Genomic DNA, 21,373 nt, shown 5'->3' on the forward strand with positions numbered 1-21,373 from the left:
TGGGCTCAGTCTCACTCACTGGGCTTTACAAATTCTTTACCAGAACCTCTTTGGTAGTCCTTATGCTTTGGGTTGGAGAGCTAGAAAATGCATACTTCATTCAATCATTTTAATTATTGTTTCCCCTAAATTTTCATCATCTTGCTTTCAGCTTCTACTTTCTCTTAGAGCTAAGCTACAAGAGACAAATTACACGAGGATGTGCACATGAAGCAAGTAGCAATGTTACCCAGGAAGCTGAGTTTTAAAAGAGTTCAGAAGGCTTTGTCAATTTCCCCTCTGTATGGAGCCAGCAAAGATTGCTCCTCAGAGGGTTTGATAATTTCCTCTTTGCCTCTGGAAGGCTCTGTCAGTTTTATCTCCCCTTCTATGAGGCAAAGAGGAAATAAACAAACCCTCTGAGGAGTGATCTTTGCTGGCTTTGTAGAGAGGGGAAATTGACAGAGCCTTCCGATCTCTTTTAAAACTCAGCTTCTGGCTAACATTGTGACTCCCTTCACGTGCTCCTCCTCATGTAATTCGTCTCTTGTAGTCTAGCTCTTACAATGTATTTTTCCTACTTCTTTTCCTTGTTTTTGTTGTCGTATGAGTCAAGCAAATGAGTTGTATGAGTGAATGTTTTGAGGGAACCATTTTTGGAGACACTATAGGCAAAGAAACCTAGAGTGGAAGCCAAGTTTTTTATATTTGCTAGGATCTGCACAGATATAAGAGTTTCTTTACTTTGCGTAATAAAACAAAAGTCCAGTGACACCTTAAAAGACTAGCAACATTTATTTCAAATGAGCTTTCATGAGTCACTGTGTACTACTTCAGGTATGTGTGGAAATCAAACTGGGAATCCTTATAGGGAGGACTACAGAAGGAGAGAAGGAGAGTTAAGGCAGAGGCTGAATTCCATTATCAGTATTTCAAGTGTAAATTCTCTGCATGGTAAATTTACTTTGCATGTCAGTCTCTGTATGCATTATTGTATAAATTTTTCAGCAGCATGTGTAGCAGCCTCGTGTCTTAAAAACCTTGTCAATGTCTATTAATCATCTCTTTAGTTTTCCTGTTCTCACTGCCCTCCTTTTATGGACCAAAATTATGTTAATGGTTTTAAATAATTGCCTATGCAACACATAGGAGTGTATCCATGCAGTACACAGGAGCAGACACAGGTTTATAAAGATTCTAAATAAATAAATGCTAATATTCATATGTGCTTGTATAAGTTTAAGAATGTATGACTTATTAAAATCTGGCATGTTCCTCTATCTTTTAATTTTTCTCTTTACTTAGGGCACATTCCATCACCTGGAATCCTCACAAATTGATGGGTGTTCCACTGCAGTGTTCAGCATTCTTGGTCCGTGAGAAGGTAAGTGTGAATGCTATTTTTGTTCTCTCTATGTGCAAAGTTTTGAGTGTCACAGAATTCCCAACTGGTTCCAAACACTGGGGATATGTGGTTGGATCCTCTAACGTGTAATATAGTCCTAAAAAGTAGTGGCCGTGAATAAGATTTGGTCTACAATGTTGGGAGAGTGTTAACATTTTCCTCTTGTATCATTTCCCTTGTCAAAATTGTTTCTCCTTTGCTCCCCACCCAGTTGCCATTAGCCCAGACAGTGAGGAGGAAAGACAGACAACAAGAGAGTAGTTGTCTTTTCCCTTTGAAGGAACTTCAAACAGGAAAATGGTGCTAGGAAAAAAAGCTTTAAATTCTTTCCTGTCATTAGCACAATCCAGCGTGCTTTGTTTTTAGGGGAAGAGAAATGTTGAGTGTTCTGACACAGAGCCATGTAAATCATATAGTTTAGCCATTAAAGAAAAACCTGTTGGATAAATTTTACAAATGCACAGCTAGGTTGGGAACCCAATGCACATTTACTTGTAAAAAAAAGTCCTATTGAACTCATCTGAGCTTGCTTCAGAATAAATGTGTGTGTGATTGGACTTAAGTGCTTTTACAGTACTATCTTAAAGTTACATCCTTCTAAGCCCACTGACTTCAATGTATTTACAACAGTGTGATTCTGCTTAGGATTGTATTGTGAGTAGTGTAATTGGGACAGCTCATTTTTTACTTGACTTTTTAGTATTCTTTTCTCTGATTGAAAATGCATTCAGTCTGCTAGATGCCTTTTTTACTAACAAAAACAAGTCAGTTGTCAAGAACCTAATGGGACGGTACATGGTCGATGGGCTATGTTCACTTTGGTTGTTCTAAAACATTGCAGGTCCATCCTAGATGACCTATAGGACAAGTACAATTATTAAAAACAGCATTCTTTGGTCAATTGTGTTCTCAAATGCATCTTATTGTGATGTTTTGCCCTCTGCTAGGGTCTTCTTCAGGCCTGTAATCAGCTGTGTGCCGAATATCTCTTCCAACCAGACAAACAGTATGACAGGGCCTATGACACAGGAGACAAGACAATCCAATGTGGGCGGCACGTTGATGTCTTCAAATTTTGGTTAATGTGGAAAGCAAAGGTAGGAAACATCTTGCAAGAGAGAATTCCCCTGAAACCTTGAGTATATGGTATTTAGGGCTCTCAATGAAGGGAACTATGTTTGATATTTTAAAAAAGGTGAAATGTATGGAGAGGGTAAGAGGCATAGGGAGGAAATAAACTGCAAGTGAGCTACCAGTGAAATAAGGTTGCCAACCTCTGTCTCAAAGCAAGGCCCTGAAAAGCTTTCCACATTGACTCATCTATTAAGGAACCCCAGCCTGTTGTTGAAGTTCATCTTTGTTCTAAGGCACACATTCCATACATGCGGGACACCCACCACCTGTCTGGGTTACATTACTTTGAGTTTTTCCACATGTTCACTTATAGCAGGTTTTCTGTGTATTCAGCCTGTGAGGATTGGATCTGCTTTGGGTTTCTGTAATTCCATACTTGGGAGTTGAACCAAAGTGGGTTTAGTTTTTATTTCTGCACTTAGAAAAATGCCCATTTTTACAGTGGGCTTTCTGGGGGAAGATGATGTCAGGGTGGGCTTTTTTGTGCATGCATTACAACGTTATAATGTACTTGTCCATCAATAATTGGGTGGTATTATTTGAGCTCCAAATTTAACAAAATTTCTTTGTGTAGATTGGCTGAGGGGAAACTTTAAATATTAATACGGGTTTTTAGATTTAAAAATTGGAGGAAAAAAACTGGATTAAAAAAATACAGGAAACAGAGACTCCTGTATGAAATGTCATCCTAAATAACTTGTGTTGGTGACAAGATGATTTACTTCATACTGCCAAGGTTAGTGTGCACACAGAACACAAAACAAACTATGATGGCATTTCTGTGTGTTGAGCTGAGGCATTTTGGAGGGAAACTTTATTAAGCAGGATCCAGCGTTCTCTATTAGTCATTGCAGCATTTCCCCTCCCCTTAAATTCACAAGTTTTATTTTTTTAAAAAAAAACAACAAGGCTGACTATCACAGACCTCAAGCCCTTCAGCTCATACTTCTGGCTCTGTTTAGGTGATAAATATTTACAAAAGAAAACAAAAATGTAACCCAGTTGGAATTCAGTTACTGCAAGCCAGCATGAACTTCCTTACTTTCCCCCTACCAGGAATGAGAGAAACATATTCATGACTTGTATACAAGAGATAAACAGTTACAATAACAGAACTTCTAAACTGACACAGAAAGGAATGTTCATTCACAGCAGGGAAGGGCCAGTTCAACAGCAACAGATAAATAGACACTATACAATGTATCAAGCCCCCTTTCCCTCTGCAAGCGCTCCTTACTTTTCCCATCCAAATTAGGCTACAGTGATTTATTCCAACAATCCCCTTCTCACTGTGCCTCATTTGAATTGACCAATTTAATTTATTACGCAGTTTCTCAAAATTGTCTTCACTTAAAAGCTTTGTTAAGATATCGACTATCATTTGTAATGTTGGATAATATTCTATTTCAATGAAGTCTTTCCGGCACAAGTCTTTTATTGCATGACATTTTATATCTATGTGTTTAGTTTATGCATTTATTTTTTCTGATTGCACTAACTTCAAACAATTCTGATTATCTTCCAAAATTTTAATAGGCTCTGAATTTGGCATTCCCAGATCTTCCAGAAGCCATTGTCCTTCTTTGCATGCCTCTGCTGCTGCAATATATTCTGCCTCTGTCGTAGAATAAGCTACTGAGTTTTGTTTCCAAACATTCTAATGTGACTTATATTTGGCACTCTCCCAAAACAGAGTTCAACTGCTGTTTTATTAGTAGTTTTTGTTGGCAGTTTATTCTGCAAATATGTTGCTGTCATCACTGCTTTGCCCCAATATTGATGTGGTAAGTTAGATTCTGTCAACATACAGAATCTGCCACTCCATTTTGTTCTGGGATATATACAGTGTGCAAGTGCTCTATCCCATTTTTATTCATATAAGACTTGATGTGGTGTGACAAACTCACCAGCATTGTCTAAAAGTATTGCTTGTGGTTTTCTCCCAAATAGATTTTCAACACTTGCAACGTAGATCTTCAATTTTTCTGCAGCTTCCGTCTTTTCCCTCAAAATATAAGTTATACAGTATCTGGAAAAATCATCAATAAATGTTAATATATATTTATTTTGTCCATGTGACATTGGTTGAATTGGCCCATAAATATCTGAATGAATAAGTTTCAAAGGTTTTGTTAAACTTCTCTGAGTTTGTTTAGGGATAGAAGGTCTTGTTCCCTTCCCCAAAAGATAATTATCACATGTTTCTCTATTCAAGTCAATTTTACAAGGTTTAATTTCCATTCGTCTTACCAAACCTTTCTTTTGCATTTCTTCTATTATGTTGAAGTCTCTATGACTAAGTCTTTTATGCCACAAATGAATACATCTTGTGCTTGAACTCTGCTTAACCAAATTCACTCTCTCTCTACTTGTATCTAGAACAAAAGTGCCATTATTTTCAAAACCTTGAGCACATAGAACACCATCTCTAGTGATTGTACATCTGCTTCATCTAAAATGTATATTAAAACCATGTTTGGTCAAAGCAGATACACTTAACAAACTGTTAATTCTAGCAAGTAAACCACATTTTCCACCTCATTGTAGACAATTATTCTTCCTGCTACACGTTTAAGCAAGCCTCCTCCTTTTCCTTGAACAGCTATTTTATTGCCATTTGCAATTATGACATCCTCTGATGAGGTTTCATTTAATTCTTTGAAGAACTCAGAATTACAGGTCATGTGCATGGAAGCTCCTGAATCAATTATCCAACCAAAACATTTAGAGTTAATATACTTGTTTTTTCCACACTCTGAAATTACTAAATTGTTCTGATGAGCAATAAAAACATTTTTCATGTGCCTTTTGCTTCCACTTTGTTGCTTTTCTTTGCTGACACCACTTTGCTTTATACAACCTCAAGAAAAATGACATTTTCTAGTTTTATCTCTCTTGTTTGCACCTTGTAAAGTGTCTCTATGTTTAAAACTATACTGTCTTCTGTGCAGAAAATGCTTGTCTCACCCTCCCCTGCCTTCTCTGCTCTCCTAGATGCCTCTTCCTTAAGTCATGACACAACATATTTCATAGAAAGTTCATCCTTAGTCTCTAGTGCATGTTGCAAAGAACTATAACTTTCTGGCAGGCTTGACAAAATTAACATGATTTTGTCCTCTTCATCAAATTTCTTGCCTGTGGTATTCAAGTGGTCCATTCATTTTGTTGCTTGACTTACATGTTTTTCTAGATCTTCACCTTTGTTTAATTTTAAATCAAACAATTTTCTTGACAAATAGTCTCTCATTCAGTGTGTTTTTCTCATATAACTCTTTCAGTCCCAGCCATAGTTCTTTGGTAGTCTTAAAGTCTCTTATGTGGTGTAAATCACTATCACTCACACAAGTTGTGATTTCTGCCCTCGTCTTTCTATCTTGTTTTTTCCCAATTCACCTTTTGGGCTTCTCCTTCTGGTGCGATTTGTTCTACTGTTTCCCACAAATCCTTCTTCACCAGCTCATTCTCCATCCTGGATTCCATAAAGGATAGTTAGTAGAGGTAAGAACACTGCCTTTATATATTTGGCCATTATATCTCTTCTTTTATTTATCTCAAATATATTTACTTCTTTTCACTAGCTGGGCCTGTAACCCCTTTGTGATGGAGATATATTTAAATACAGGCTACAGAGATTTATTCCACCATGTTCTGTCTGTGACACCCTGGTCTCTGAACTGCACAGGCTGCTCTGAGTGTGGACAGAGGTTAAACATGATACCTTCACCTCTAGGGGGCTGTGAGTTAGCAAGGTTAGGGATATCAAGTTGTAAACTCCCATTCTGTGATTTTTTTTCTCCTCAATTTCCCACAGGGAACACAAGGATTTGAGATTCTTATCAACAGATTTCTGGAACTTGCAGAATACCTTTATAAGGAACTGAAGACAAGCAAAAACTATGAGCTTGTATTTGATGCTGAGGTAAGTATCAGCAATGTTGTTGGTCAAAGCATCTTTACAGGCATCCTGCCTCTAAAAACATTAGGTTCTGATGACTGCAAGACCTCTCTTCTCAGAGTGTTGCCAGAGAAGGAACAAGCATCTTCTCCTCAAGACTAGCTTTTGTGTGTTTATTTTTTGAGCTAAGGTGTGGAACACTCATCTGTCTTTCACCTTCTCCTAAGAGAGGCTACCTCCTCACATAATTTACCCATCCAAAGCAACTTCTATTTCTTATCTCTTATGATCACTTTTTTATAGGCTTCACCTTTCTGAGATATTATGTGCAGGGCAATATGTAATTCCAGGACACTGCATATGCCGCAATTCCATGCAAGCAAAATTGGAGAAAAAGAGATCAAGGAATATCAAGATCTAAGATTTGAAGAGCAAAGTCTCTGGAAGAAGCATAACAAGTTATTCCAATAGTGAGAGGAATGCTAGGTGCAACTCCAGCAAGACTAGTTAAACATCTAGGCAATATCAGCATAAACATTATTAGGCAGTTGCAAACAGCTGTACTAACAACAACAATAACAATAACAATAATAATAACTACTTGGAACATGCCATATATTAAGGCAATACCTTACTGATGCCTAGATTCTTGGATAAAATCTGAGTCGCTGAAAGACAAAAAAAATTCCATCCCAGACATCCAATGATTTGAAATAACATCACATAACACCACCACCACCACCACCACCACCACGACCACCACCACCACTACTACTACTACTACTACTACTACTACTACTACTACTACTACTACTACTACTAGTAATAGTAGTAGTAGTAGTGCCTTTTTATTCTGGGTAAATCACCATAGGTTTTGGCAATAGGAAAAGGCAATTTATAAATTTAATGAGTAAGTAAATTAATAAAAGTATAGGCATAAAGAACCCCAGAATTTGGTATGAGCAAAGAGTTCAGCATTCTGAGATAATTTCTAAGATTTCTAGACCAGCTTGGTGGGATTCAGTAGAATTTTCAGTTGTCTAAAAGCAAGAACAGCTCCTTCATAGCCTTTTGCATTTTCATATACCATGGAGGAGTCAAATAAATCAGACAAAAGAAAATGGACAAATTTTCTTTGATTTCTGAAGTGTAATCTATCACAAAGATCACCATTTCATTTCAGATGTAATGAGTGCACTGATAATCATATTTTGACAAACTGATTCACCAGTTATCTGACTATATTTCTGCACAGGAGGTCTCTGCACAACTGAATTTGTGCCTCTGCAGGAACATTCCAGAAACAACAGAGATCAAATACTTCATTTTTAATGTTTCTTTAATTTTAATTTTTAATTTCTTTTTAATTTTCAAAGATTCTTCTCATAGTATTTTTATATGATGATAATTTCACAACCAATTGCCAGGGTTTGGAAACCTCTGTATTAATTTTTATATCTATTGATACTTACTTAAATATCTTTTTCTAGTCTGTTTCAGAGAAGTTGTGACAAATAAGGATAGCCTGGTAAAACACTATACATATTTATACTGTATGAAATTCAAGGGGGTTATTAACTTTAGTATAATCTGACCGAAAGGATGAGTGATATCAGTGCACATTGCATTAGAGAAGTCATTGGAAATATTTTATTGAAATACTAGAAACAAAGCCCGTTGTGGGAAAAAATACAATGGGCTCTAGAAAGGGGAGAGCGGGCAGCCAGGCATTCCCTCCTCCACCATCACTGATCCCGGCTGGTGAAGGAGGGGGGTGGGCATTGCCACCTGATCCAAACCTGATCTCAGCAACATGAAGGGGTGGTGGGCTTTGCTACCTGCTGCATATCTGATACAGGCCGGATAAAGGGGGCAGGCATTGCCACCTGCTCCATTCCTGATCCCAGCCGGGAGAAGGGGAAACGGGCATTGCCTTCTGCTCTGCACCTGATTATGGCTGGGTGAAGGGGGGCAGGAATTGCTGCCTGCTCCTGATCCCAGTTGGGTGAAGGGGTGACTGCACTGCCAACTGTTCCCTGCTGGGTGAAGGAAGGAGTGAGCACTACCTCCTGCTCCTTGCCTGATCCCGACAGGCGAAGGCAGGAGATAGGCTTTGCTACATGCTCTGCTCCTGATCCCAACTGGGTGAAGGGGGAGTGGCCACTGCCACCTTCACTGATCCTGATTCCAGCAGGTTGAAGGGGGGGTTGAGATTGCTGCCTGCTTGGCACCTGATTCCAACAGGGTGAAGATGGAGTGGGCATTGTCCCCTGCTCCGGTACTAATACCAGCTGGGTTAAGGTGGTGGTGGGCATTGCCACCTGTTCCACTCCTAATATGAGCTGGCTGAAGGGGGGCGGTCATTGCCACCTGCTCCGCTCGTAATATCAGCTGGGTGAAGTTGGGGGGTGGGCATTGTTACCTGCTTTGCACCTAATACCAGCCGGGTTAAGGCATGGAGAGGGTATTGCCACCTGCTCCGCTCCTGTTCCCTGCCTGGGCTTCCCACCACAGCATGTTTTCTGGTGCGATATGGTGAGTTACCTGGGCTTTCCTCTGCGGCAGCACCCTGTGGTGGTGCACCATGGTATAAAGTGAGTCATCTGAAACACGCTTACTCATTTATATATTAAGATCTGTAAGCTTTGTTCCAGGCTTCCAAACTTATATACAAACATAGGCAATTGTCAGAAACTGAAATTTAGGGGATACTTAGAATAAAAGCATACAGTTACACAATTCACACTCACTGTGGATGTATGCAGATCCTTTGTATTTTTTAAAACAACCACATTATTTATTTTACAGCCAGAACTTACCAACGTGTGTTTCTGGTACATTCCACCAAGTCTTCGACAGATCCCAAAGGGACCAGAAAGAGAAAAACGGCTACATCAGGTAAATGTACTAATAAAAAAAATTCTTGCATAAAACCAGGATGCTGCAATCCATGGAGAGTAGGTGAAATCTGCCATGGGAATAGGCTCAAAACATCAGTTTTCATCAAACACACGTCAGCCCACTTGCTTTTCCCAATACTTCTAAACAGTTTCTCTAGTTTGCTGTTCTAGCTACTACGCTGGGTGTGTCTATTCATTACCCGAGTCCATTTCTGAGAAAATTCAATATTGTACCTTGTTTAGGATTGATTTCAGTGGGCTTAGACTGGAATAATTCTTCTTTGGATTGCACTGTATGTCTGGAATGACTTAGGTCAGGTCAACATGACTGTCCTTTTTACAGACAGAGGTGGTATTGAGGATCTAATGTTCCCAAGTATGCCAGGATCCAATTCAGCTAGGGAGAGTGGTGTTGGAGGGAGGCTTTAGTCTTTCCTTTTGCACCACTTTCTCAAGGCAAATGGTCAGAAGGGGACTTTGTTTGCCTCAGTGTGGAACCCAGGTAGACATAAACATCGGAACAGTGTAAAAGGAAACATGTTCCCGTTGCACAATTCCACTTGTTAAGTTCAAACGGGGAAGTTGTTCAACTTCTGCTTGGTTGAGATGTATGAGCTCTTCCGTTGTGTGCCAATTTATCATCCCATGTGGGCTTCCCTATTTTATGCAAAGTAGGAAGAGAAGGTATTACTTCAGCACTTTGTTTTGTTACTTCCACATAATGTGTAAAAGGCAAGTGCTTAATGAACATATCCAATCCCAGAAAAAGTCCCAGGTGAGAATATGCCCTGGATGTTGTTATCATCACTTTTGTTTGGTGAATCAGACATACATTTTAGCTGATATAACTAATGGTGCTATCTATAATGTTGTTCATTAGTATAATTTAAGATTACTAGATGTCCTGTATTTTAAAGGATCATGTTTTATTGAGGAACATCACAGTCCATTATATTCATTATTCTACAATAGAACAAGACAAATGTTCCGTATTTCACATACTGCATCTCAAATGTATTTTTTTTAATATGAAATTTTGACGTATCAGCTTTGGCATTGTCACAGAGTACTCTCTCTCTTATGGGGGAAACATTCCTTTTAAAATAAACACATCAAAATGAAGAGTCTCTTTGTCTATCTCAAAGTAACACTCTAACCACTAAACTACAGAGTGGTATAGCTGTTTTCTTCCTTAGCCCCTTTCTTACATGCTGACAGCCCTCTGACTGAAGAGAAGTCAGTTTGTTTATTTTCAAGAGAAAAACATGGGTTTCAATCACTAATCACTCAATGTTGTCTTATTTAAAATCAATCTAAAGAATCTTTAAAAAGTCAAAGATAACAAAGATCACAAAGATACATAAGACAGTTCCATATGTCAAAGATATTAGAAGGAGACATGCATACATGTCATCATTTCTTATCTTATCCAGGGCTTTTTTTCAGGGGGAACGCGGGGGAACGGAGTTCCGGAACCTCTTGAAAATGGTCACATGGCTGGTGGCCCCGCCCCTGATCTCCAGACAGAGGGGAGTTTAGATTGCCCTCCGCGCTGCCAAGCGGCACGGAGGGCAATCTAAACTCCCCTCTGTCTGGAGATCAGGGGGCGGGGCCACCAGCCATGTGACCATTTTCTCCAAGGGCAACCCACTGAGTTCTGCCACCTCTTTTCCCAGAAAAAAAGCCCTGATCTTATCTATCTTAGATCTAAGATAAAATACAATTTTAAGAATATCATCAAAGCACTTTCAGAAAGATTAGATAGTCTCATGCAACCCAAATCTGAGATATTCAGGGGTCTTTTGTGTGTGGCTACCTAATATAAATTCAGCTATGTGCAAAACACATGACCATACCAAAATCCTCCAACCATACCATATCAAAATAATCCCTATGGTATGTCATGAGTTCCTGTCTGAGCTTTAGAAGAAGTAAGCTATGGAATAAAGTTTCGAATCAATGACCTGTTCCTTCTTTATATTGTAAGATTTGTATATAGTTTTAAATTTTATTTGAAAGAAAAGAAAAACAGTAAAGACAGTAAACAATGGATAAAAGATTTTATTCTGGGCACTGATCCAAATATTGTAACTTATCTCTTTCAAAGAATAGAGCAGCGAGAACATATTTGAGAAAAAATTGTTTTGCAAATATGAAAATAAAGCAACTATCAGGCCTGCTTCCTTTGTTAAACCAATATCTGACGCAGACCATGGTCTACAAAAGTGTAGCTGTGTTATGGCTCCACCTACCCTTAAGGATACCTCCACTACTGATATGGCTATTTGCTCTTCAATTAATTGCAGCATTCTTTCTCTTTGATGTCCAGATTGCTCCAAAAATAAAAGCAAGAATGATAGAAGAAGGTACTGCAATGGTTGGTTATCAGCCTCACGGGAACAATGTGAACTTTTTCAGGATGGTCTTCTCTAATCCAGCAACCAAGAAATCAGACATTGATTTTCTGCTTGAAGAAATTGAAAGACTTGGGAAAGATTTGTGATAGCTGAATTTTCATCTTTAAAATGGGGACCAATGTTACACTGGCAAAAAAGCTTCTATGTTAAAGTTTTGTAACTGCTGTTCCATAGATTTTGGATATATAACTTATAGATAGTACCTTTTGTTATAAATGTTCATTAACTAGTTTTATGAGCGGTTTGCACCAAGTACGTTTTCATTATAATTTCTGATCTGGACTTCCAGGGGATTGCTTATTTTGGGGTGGGATATTACCAGTTTACCAATTTGAGAGTTAAATCTGTATTTTTTCTTTGGGACCTTTATTTTCAATAGGAAATCTGTTCAGGGTTCTGGGGCAGCTTTTTAAAGGCAATGGCACCAAATTTGCACAGAATACATTCCTCCCTCTAATCTAAAAACCTCCTAAATATCAACCAGATTGGACAAAGGGGATCAATTTTACAAACTCACAAAGTAGGTCTCTCTCTGCATAGCTGCAGTTATCTCTACTGATTACTAAAATGGCAGCAGCTTAGCAGGAGAGATCGAGACCAGACATCATCATAACCCATACCTCAACTGCATTCACTTCACTTCTCTTCTCTTACAGTGACTGACAATATATATTTTTTTACCTTTCCACTGAAAACTATCTTTTTGCCATGCTTCCTTGTTGTGGTCTGTTTAACAACATAAGGAATGAGATCGGTGGTTTTTCTGTCATTCTCTATGGGTTACTTCTTTGGGGTGGAGGGGACTGTAGGCTGGAATAGTTGTTTTTCAACCAAATATCATCAAAATTGAAGCAGAGTGTCTTCTGCTTGTCCTTCAAAGAACCCCCAAATTTCAAGCAAATTGAGAAAGGTGTTTAAATTCTACAGGCCCCTGGTCCCCCCCACCACCATAACTGTACATCTATTATTCCTTATGTGAGGCTTTTTTGAGGGGTAGGGATGGAGTCGTAGTTTTTCACCAAATGCCATCAAAATTGTAGCAGAGCTTTTTCTGCCTGTCCACCAAAGAACCCCGATTTTTTGAGCAAACTGGAGAAAGAGCGAATTCTACAGGCCCCTGAACAAGCCTAGGTTTTCTATTTTCAGAGGGAAAGAAAAAACTCTACAGTCACTGAGGAGGGAGGAAAGTGAATGGCAACTTTCTGAAGCTTGGGGTTGGCTTTGAGTGCTCTGTGCTCCTCCCTTGCAAGGGTCTAATTGGAAGGGAGAAATGTCACTGCCCAGGGAATCGGTAGGGGAAAAAAATGTGCTGCTCATGCTGTGTTGCTGGTAAGCATCAGAACTTGAAAAAAGAGAATTTTTTCATAGAGTGGGTTTCATTATTGCAAACATTTTGGATTTGTGTTACCTCTGAAAAATCAAATTAATGATTCGAAACAGAGATCTCCATATATATCTTCGACTGAGGAATTTCATTTTGCACACCCCTAATCATTACAACAATCAACACATCTTGCAAGCTGTGCTTGTAAATAGGCACTTGCCTGGTAGCCTGTGATGAATAAGAACTGCCTCAAGTGACCAGGCAGAAAGGTTTCGCAATTAAAAAAAATACTATTGGTGCACATGTGACCAAGAGGTATGTGGCTTCCTCGTAAGGATGTGTAATATCTGTCCTTTTATATCCTTGGAATCTAGTTTTCCTCCCTATGGACTTGGATAACCATGGATAACCCCTGACAAAGCAAGTTCACAGACTAATATACCTTCTAGTGGCAGCCTGATACATTCATATAGACATTTGATTTTGCTATGCATATGCACTTTTGCTCATTTTGACACACTAGTCATTCCATTTTGATACTTTGTCAAGGCTGAAAGACAAAATAGTAATGCTTAAATAAAATAAATGACACAAATAAATACGTCAAATGGTACAATTTCAGAGTCTTTGACTTGGACCAAAAGAACCAATATTGGTAGCTTTGTTTTAATATTCTGGGCTAATGCAAACTAAAATGAATGCTTAAGCAGGGTGGGAAATAAAATGTCTTTCAATGTGTTTTGTATGAATTATATATATATTATATTTTTATATTGTTATGTCTGAAGAAATTCTAGTCTATTTATGAGAAAATTATCTTTGTACTGTGTTGATATTGGGCAAATATATATATATTCAGCCAGGAGCCCCGTGGCGCAAAGTGCTAAGCTGCAGTACTGCAGCCCAAGCTCTGCTCACGACCTGAGTTTGATCCTGGCGGAAGCTGGGTTCAAGTAGCTGGCTCAAGGTTGACTCAGCCCTCCATCCTTCCAAGATTGGTAAAATGAGTACCCAGTTTCCTGGGCATAAAGTGTAGATGACAGGGGAAGGCAATGGCAAACCACCCCATAAAAAAAGAAAATGTCGTGATGTGACATCCCCCATGGGTCAATAATGACTCGGTGCTTGGACAGGGTGCTCGGTGCTTGCACATAATCCATTATACATTCAACAGCATTAAAATAAATTGTAGTTCTTTAAGTGAAAATAAAGTAACAAGTTTACAGATGCTCGACGGACTGTGTCAAGTGTCCTCAATTTCTAAGGATCCTACATAGAAACATGTCTGGTCAAAAAACTGCTGTTTTCATCTGTGAACATCACCTGTTCATTTGGTGGTACTTGTCAGGAAAGAGTTTGGAAATTTGTACCAGTGATAGGCAATATCTAGCCATGTTGATTTGCAATAAACAGAGTTCTTTTTAGCCTTTTGGAAAATTCTTGTCGGGGGAGGGGAAGTCTGGTGTTTTCTGAGATTTCTGCCCAACTCAGAAAAACCCAGAGGGTGGGAGAAGCTCCTTCGCCACAACCCTCTCTCTCACCTGCCGTTTCCTTCCTCCTAAACTTTCCACATTGCATGGAGGGGGCAAAACAACAGCTGAGCTATCTAAACAAAAGTGGAGGCTGTTTCTTGTTTTAACTGTATGCAAAGAAATCATTGGAACATGTTGGTCCCTCCCCACACACACGCCAATAAGAACCCTGGGAAATGTAGTTTTTTATTCTTCCTTTTTTAAAAACTCAAGTCACGCTTTCCAGAGCCTAATACTGTAGATTTTGAGAACATTCAGTTATATGTAATGAGGAGTAGGAATATCTTCTAGAATGAGTCCTTATCTGGTCTGCTAGTCAGAAGAGATAAGAATCAGCCCTTCCCAGGCTTCACACTATCAATAAAACAACAGCTTAGAAGCAGGCTTTATTGTCCCCCCCCCCCCTTTTTTTTTGCAACTTGGTAGATTTGGGAAAGTGAAAGGATATTTATTTAGACCATTTCTATTTGACCAGTGAGAAGTTCACCCAGCACTAGGGATGAGGCTGTAAAGGTGAAATCTTTATTGCCAGCGCAATCCTAAGCAGCATTACACCCTTTTAAGTCAATGGTCTTATTGCCCAATGTGCATATATTTATAACATAAATTGAGGCTGAGCAGTTTCTAGTGCTTCTGCAGCTCTTGTTGCACTATCACAGGTGTTGCATGCTTCCCTTGGGCGGTTCTTTTATGGTCTTGTGAAACATCTCCAAGCAATAACAGCTCCTCCATATATTCTCACATCTGTGCTATCTGTAATAATATGTCTTGCTTTAAACTTTATTAATGCTTTTAAGCATTATGAAAGTATTAACTATCTATTTGGACCTCTAGGGTTGAGTATATCACTTTGCCCAACAACCCGTATTCCAGGCTTGATTTAATTTGTCTTAAATACAGCTGTACATGGTAATGTGTGCTCAGCACATTTGTTAGGGTATCAGATGCTTAGAATGATATTAAGAGTCCCCCAAAGAAATGGCATCACATAAATCATATTTTAAATGACTATAAACTGGTATTGCTCACATACTAGTACCCCCCCATATTCTCTATACAAGTAATAATGCTATGAATATAAAGTAACTATTAACGCAAAAGCATTGCTTTTATCTGACAGTTTCCTTAATTAACCTCGCTACCTGGGTCAGAAAAACAAGAGAATAAAACTCAAAGACACATTAGTCCCTTCCAAAAGCTCAAGATGCTGGGGATTGAATGTGAGATTTCCTACATGCAAAGTTACTGCCGTACCTTTGCATAAACTGGATTTACTAGCAAAAGGTCCTTTGATCAGATCGTGCTAGGACCAAACAGCTGTGACATCTTTTGAGGACATATATCCACTGATATCCGTAGCTTCCCTGCTGCACTGGACCTTGCTAAGCCCCTTCTCAGGCTTGACTAAGGTATCCCTTGAGTTATTTTGAAACTCGGGTCAATGATAAAAGACTAACCTGTTGTGTTGTAATAACAGAAGATGGAGCTGCAATGTGTTGCACATTAAATAGGAGATCATCATATTCTGCTGAGCCAGGTGCTCCTTTTATTTTTCCATAAAGTGCATTTCAGTGTATTGTTCCCTTGTTTGCCTTACAAAAAGAAATAATTCATAGAGGTACTCTATAAAGAGCTGCTTTGAAATTCCTATCTGCATTCTGTCTACAGTGAAAGATATACTTTGCTAAGGTTGGTTGCAGTATACAGTTGATGGGATGATAGGCGTAAACCTGTTTAATGTTTATTTTTATGTTCTACCTGTTACAGAGTTTTGTAATATCTTGCAAATCCCATGAGGGTGGCCAGGATGGTGGTATGAGGTTTGGTAGAAAATTCCAACTATAATGTCTAGTTTCAGTTATAATTTCCATGTGAAAGCCAGTTACTACTTTAGAGCCATTTTCAGCTCCTGACCTAAAGTTTGTGAACAGTGAATGGTTAACCTACTAGCCTGGAATCCGGCCATCAGGCAGTGGCATAGCATGGGGGGGCAAGAGGGGCGGTTGCCCCATGCACAAAATTTGGGGGGAGCACCATGGGGTGCCGTGCCGAGGACAGCCTGTACTCTGTGGGAGGCTACCTGTGGCACCCTGGCCACCTGCCACGCCAATGGGGCAGCTGTCCTGCAGCTGAGGAGCATGCCGAGCCAGTGGTGGTGGCATGGACAGCTCCCGTGGAGGGCTGCCTGATGGGGGCGGAGAGGCAAGTGGCCTGAATCACAGGAGCACTCCTGCATCCTGCTTGATGATGTCACTTCCAGCGATGTCATCGCACAGTCCCAGGAGAGCACGTGGGCAAAGCGCATGCACCTGTGTGGAGCCTGGGAATTGCCCCAGGCACTCCAAACCCATGCTACGTGTTAAAACATCAGGTGTTAAAACAATGTGGTACAAGGGCTACAGTGGAATAGTTGAATATAAGAAGAGAGTCTTACTGGATCAGAACAGCAGTCCCTTTAATTCAGCATCCAGTTTCACAAAAGGACCAATGAACAGAATATAGAGGCCAAGCCCTTCCCCTGTTGTTGCTTCTTAGTACATGTATTCAAAAGCTTACTTCCCTTTATTCCCCATGCCAGAAGCCTGTGATAGACCTATCTCCATGAACCCATCTTAACTCCTTTTAAAACCTTCTATGTTTGCGGCCATCACTATATCCACCAACAGTGAATTCCAGCATTTAATTGCTCACTGAGAAAAGAAGTACTTCCTTTTTGTCTGTCTTCAATCTGTTGCCCATTAGCTTCCTTCTTACTGTCATTGTTAATGTAAGATTCTTTGGTTAGGGTGGCCTTGGGCAAGACTCCTCTCTCAACTTGAAATATTATGTAAGGATTATTTCACACATTATAAGAGGAAAACTCTCCGTTTTCCCAATAGAGAACTGCAGCCAATCACAGAGAGCTGACAAGAGTACTTTTTGGTAGAGTTAGTGATTACATCCACATTATGTCTTTCAAGTGTACATTGAAAATTCTGAGGTTTTTTTGAGATCTGTGATTAGTCCTCTTTCAGATTCTATGAACAGCAGACATGGGAGGGTGATTTGAATCAAGACTACCGTGAAGTGCTAGGAATGGCTCTCTCTCTCTGTGTGTGAGTGTGTGTAGGGGGGGGGGTCTCTTGTACCTTTTCCCTGATATAAATTGGCTCCACAATGGTGCTATTTGCCATGATAGAGAAATTATGTTTTGCCTAACAGAACAAATAGTGCCTCTAGTGGCCCAATTTACACTAGAGAAAAGCCCCTTTACCCAGTGCTACAATCCTGACCCTCCCTACTGGTGATTTGTAGAGAAATTAGAAAAGATGAGAGTTCTGACCATGGATCTCTCATCCTCTCTGATGCTCTGGTATGTCTCTGAAAAGCATGGGAAACAATCTAGAACTTTTTTGTAGTAAATGGAACAAGCAAATACAGATCAGTTCCGACAACGACTGGTCAAATAGGGTTCAATTTGTTCAAACAGGGTTGCAGTTTGCTGAAGAACGTCGGCCAAACTACAAGTGATGAATGACACAGGTGGGACACTTGTCAGCTTCCCTCAAGTTTTGATGGGAAATGTAGGCAGCTTGGCAGAATGTTGGACAAGTGACAGTTGAAAAGTCCATTGGGCAGCTGTCAGAGAGCCAAGCTACAAGACCAGGATGCCTACATTTCCCATCAAAACTTGAGAGAAGTAGACAAGTGTCCAACCTGTGTCAGGGATCATTTGTAGCTTGGCCCTGTGTATGAGAGAATTGTCAGAAGACAAACTACATGTGTGTGTCTGTACCAGAAATTTAAAGTTTTGTTACAAAAAATGGTCCCCAGGAAGGGAAGTTAAAGAGCTTCTGTCGAGCCTGTTGTGAAATGTGATTGTCAAAATGGAGTAACTTATATACTCAGGAACTCCGCATCAGTATGTTTTTAAATGAAATCTCGTTTTGTTGCTTGTTAACCTCTCAGACAAATGCATTGACTTCAGTACATTAGTACTTTTTTCCTTCTCCAGTGGGGAAAGTTTTAGTGTTCTTTCCAGACTAATATTAAAAGATAGTCTTTATGTATATAGTTAGCTAATTGGTATATCCAATTACTGAACATAAAAGCCATGCTAAGAAACCAAAAGGTCAGCAAGATACAGACGAGCTATCTCAGAAGGCCCTTGACATGGGGAAAAAAATGTTAACCGTATCATTTAAATGCCACCCATTTTGAATAGGACATAATTATAGCTGTAATGAATTGGTGTTCAGGCACCATTGTGATTTATGTAGAATGCAGTTAATTCATGCAGTTCTTCTTTCGACAAGGTCACAAGGTTGAATCCGTGCTTTTGCTTCAGTTTAGCAACTGGCTAAGAGGTGAAAAAGGGAAACAATAGTTGACATTCAAACGAAACCATAAAGGAGGGACCTCCTAATATTACAATTCTGAGCAAGTTGTCTGCAAATCAAGGCAGGGGAGAGAGTATTCCAAGCTCCTCAGGAGTCAGACATGTGGAGGGCCAGCGGGGAGTGGAACAGCAGGAACCCTTGCCAGAGCAGGCTGAGGAATCCAGGGCAGAATCAGAGACAGAAGCTGTTCCCTTGCCTGCACCAGCAGTTGAGACCAGAGCAACGTCCCCACCCAGCTCCCCTGAACCTGAGAGGCAGCGTAGGGTGCGGCAGCGTCTTGCTGCACAGGAAAGGGGCGAAGTGCAAGGCTTCAGGCACTCAAACAGCGGCATAGTGACCTTGAGTCCTAGCAGGATGCAGCACTGCCTTGGAGGTAATTGCTTTTAAGCTGGGATGCCCTTGTTGCAGAAGCACCTGTGCAAAGATCCACCTGGCTTTACTGCAATATACCTGCTCTCTTGGCTCTGACCTTTGGACTCAGCTTTCTGGACTATGTTTTCTTCCTTGTTCCCTGGACAGCTTTGGTACACTTCGGACTCAAGTTAGGTCTGTGTCTGTTTCCCTGCCTGCATTCAGCACATTCACACAGTGACATGACCGGTTGCACTGGAGAGCCAAGAAACAAGCAGACTGTATGAAAAGCTCCATCCCCTCCTCAAACTCTTCCCCCCCCCCACTAGTCCCAAATCTCCAGGAATTTCCTATGTGGGAAACATTCCCCCTAATGCTGCCCTAACATTGATGTTTAGAGGCTTACTGTGTCTGAACATGGAGTTTCCCTTTAGCCACCATGAATCCGTGTAATCTCCTTTTAAAGCTAAATCAAAGATTAATTTAAAGACAGCCCAAGATCAATGGTTGCAAGCGAAGCTTTGTTAGTCTCCTATAGCAATAAAACAAAAGTCCAGTAGCACCTTAAAGACTAATAACATTTATTTCAAGGGCTTACATAGGTCGTTTATTAAAATAAATGTTGTTGATCTTTAAGATGCCACTGGACTCTGGTTTTATTTTTCAAGATTAGTGGAAAAGATCAAGTAGCACCTTAAAGATCAACAAAATTTCCAGGGTATAAGCTTTTGAGAGTCTAAGCTGCCTTAGCTCTGACTCTTGAAAGTATATTCCCAAGAAATCTTGTTGGTTTTTAAGGTGTTATTAAACTTAGATCTTGCTCTTCTACTGCAACATGGGCCGTTTTCACACTTCTTACCAGCTCCGGTACGTTGTGCAAAGCTCCCACAAGGACAGCATCTTCCTGGCGCGATTTCCCGGTTCTTGTGCGAAATCATGCCAGGAAGACGCTGTCCTTGCGGAAGCTTTGTGCAACATGCTGGAGCCAGTAAGATGTGTGAAAATGGCCATGGTTACCCACCTGAAACAAAGAGAAAAAGGGGGCTGTGATATGCCGAATACGTATTTACACTACCACATTACTAAATTATTGTGGATTTTACAGTGGATGAGAGAAGAAGGTGCTTATTGAGCTTTTAAAAGAGAAACTTATTTTAGACCTTCATTGAAATAATTACTTGGGATGAAGAAATCGATAAGGGGAAGATACTAATTGAAAGATTATTTTAGTATTCATACTCTTTCAGCTTCATGGGATAAATTGCACAGTAATTATTCTTGATTATTTTTAAAAAGTAGGGGACCCATGAAGAATCACAAGGGGATCTCATTTTCCCCACCCCATTGGTCGCACTATCTTTAACTTTTCTCTTTCCTTGGCAGGCCCTGCAGTTCTCCCCTCTCTCTGATTCCTTCTCACCCTGTCCCATTCAATGATATTTCAGAGTAAAGAGGGGTAGTCTTTTAGCAGCCAAAATAACAAAACAGCAGGAGGCGCCTTAAAATATATTTTCGTCGGCTTTCAAGATGAATCAGATGAATGAAATGTAACTCCCAACTAATGGGAGGGGCCTTAGATGATACAGCTCCAGCCTACAGAGTGAGTTTTTTGGGCAGTTAAGCCCCTATATGCCCAGGTATTTGGAAGGATAAGCTTGCCTCAGCACAAACTGTAAACGTCTTATCTCTTGGAAATTTTGTATGGAGGAATCCCAGATGTTCATTTCACTCCAGGGGCCTCTTAGGAGACACCTGAGTTTCAAGTTATTCTCAGGCTGGCAGAAGAATGGGCTTGAGGGAGGAAACTCTCTAGCCTCATCGATCTCATGTTCAGGCTTCCAGATACTAGGAGGGTTATTTGGGGGTGTTCCATACTCTACGGGTGAGATCACTCTGCCCTTCACACTCCCGTTTCTGAAAGTCTCTCTACATGAGACATCTTATACAGGGACACTCAAGTGTAGGAAGATGCAATGTTAGCCAGGAAATGTGGTAGCTGACTGTGGTGGTTTGTTGTTTGATCTTCAAGCATATTTCTTGGATGTGCCACCTTTCTT

The 21,373-nt window shown here is 40.0% G+C and overlaps 1 protein-coding gene across 1 annotated transcript in view; it reads left to right on the forward strand.

Moving 5' to 3' along the window:
• LOC129333191 (glutamate decarboxylase 1-like) overlaps nucleotides 1-13,792 on the forward strand; it is a 47,069-nt gene extending 33,277 nt beyond the window's left edge. Inside the window, exons 11-15 of the mRNA XM_054984681.1 lie at nucleotides 1,285-1,363; nucleotides 2,332-2,481; nucleotides 6,330-6,437; nucleotides 9,222-9,311; nucleotides 11,643-13,792. Of these exons, the coding sequence (XP_054840656.1) occupies nucleotides 1,285-1,363; nucleotides 2,332-2,481; nucleotides 6,330-6,437; nucleotides 9,222-9,311; nucleotides 11,643-11,816 (601 nt within the window). The 3' untranslated portion in view covers nucleotides 11,817-13,792. The remainder of the gene's footprint in view (nucleotides 1-1,284; nucleotides 1,364-2,331; nucleotides 2,482-6,329; nucleotides 6,438-9,221; nucleotides 9,312-11,642) is intronic.
• The last annotated feature ends 7,581 nt before the right edge of the window (nucleotides 13,793-21,373 follow it).

This window comes from Eublepharis macularius, chromosome 7 (assembly GCF_028583425.1).
Source record: "Eublepharis macularius isolate TG4126 chromosome 7, MPM_Emac_v1.0, whole genome shotgun sequence".
Classification (NCBI taxonomy): Eukaryota; Metazoa; Chordata; class Lepidosauria; order Squamata; family Eublepharidae; genus Eublepharis; species Eublepharis macularius.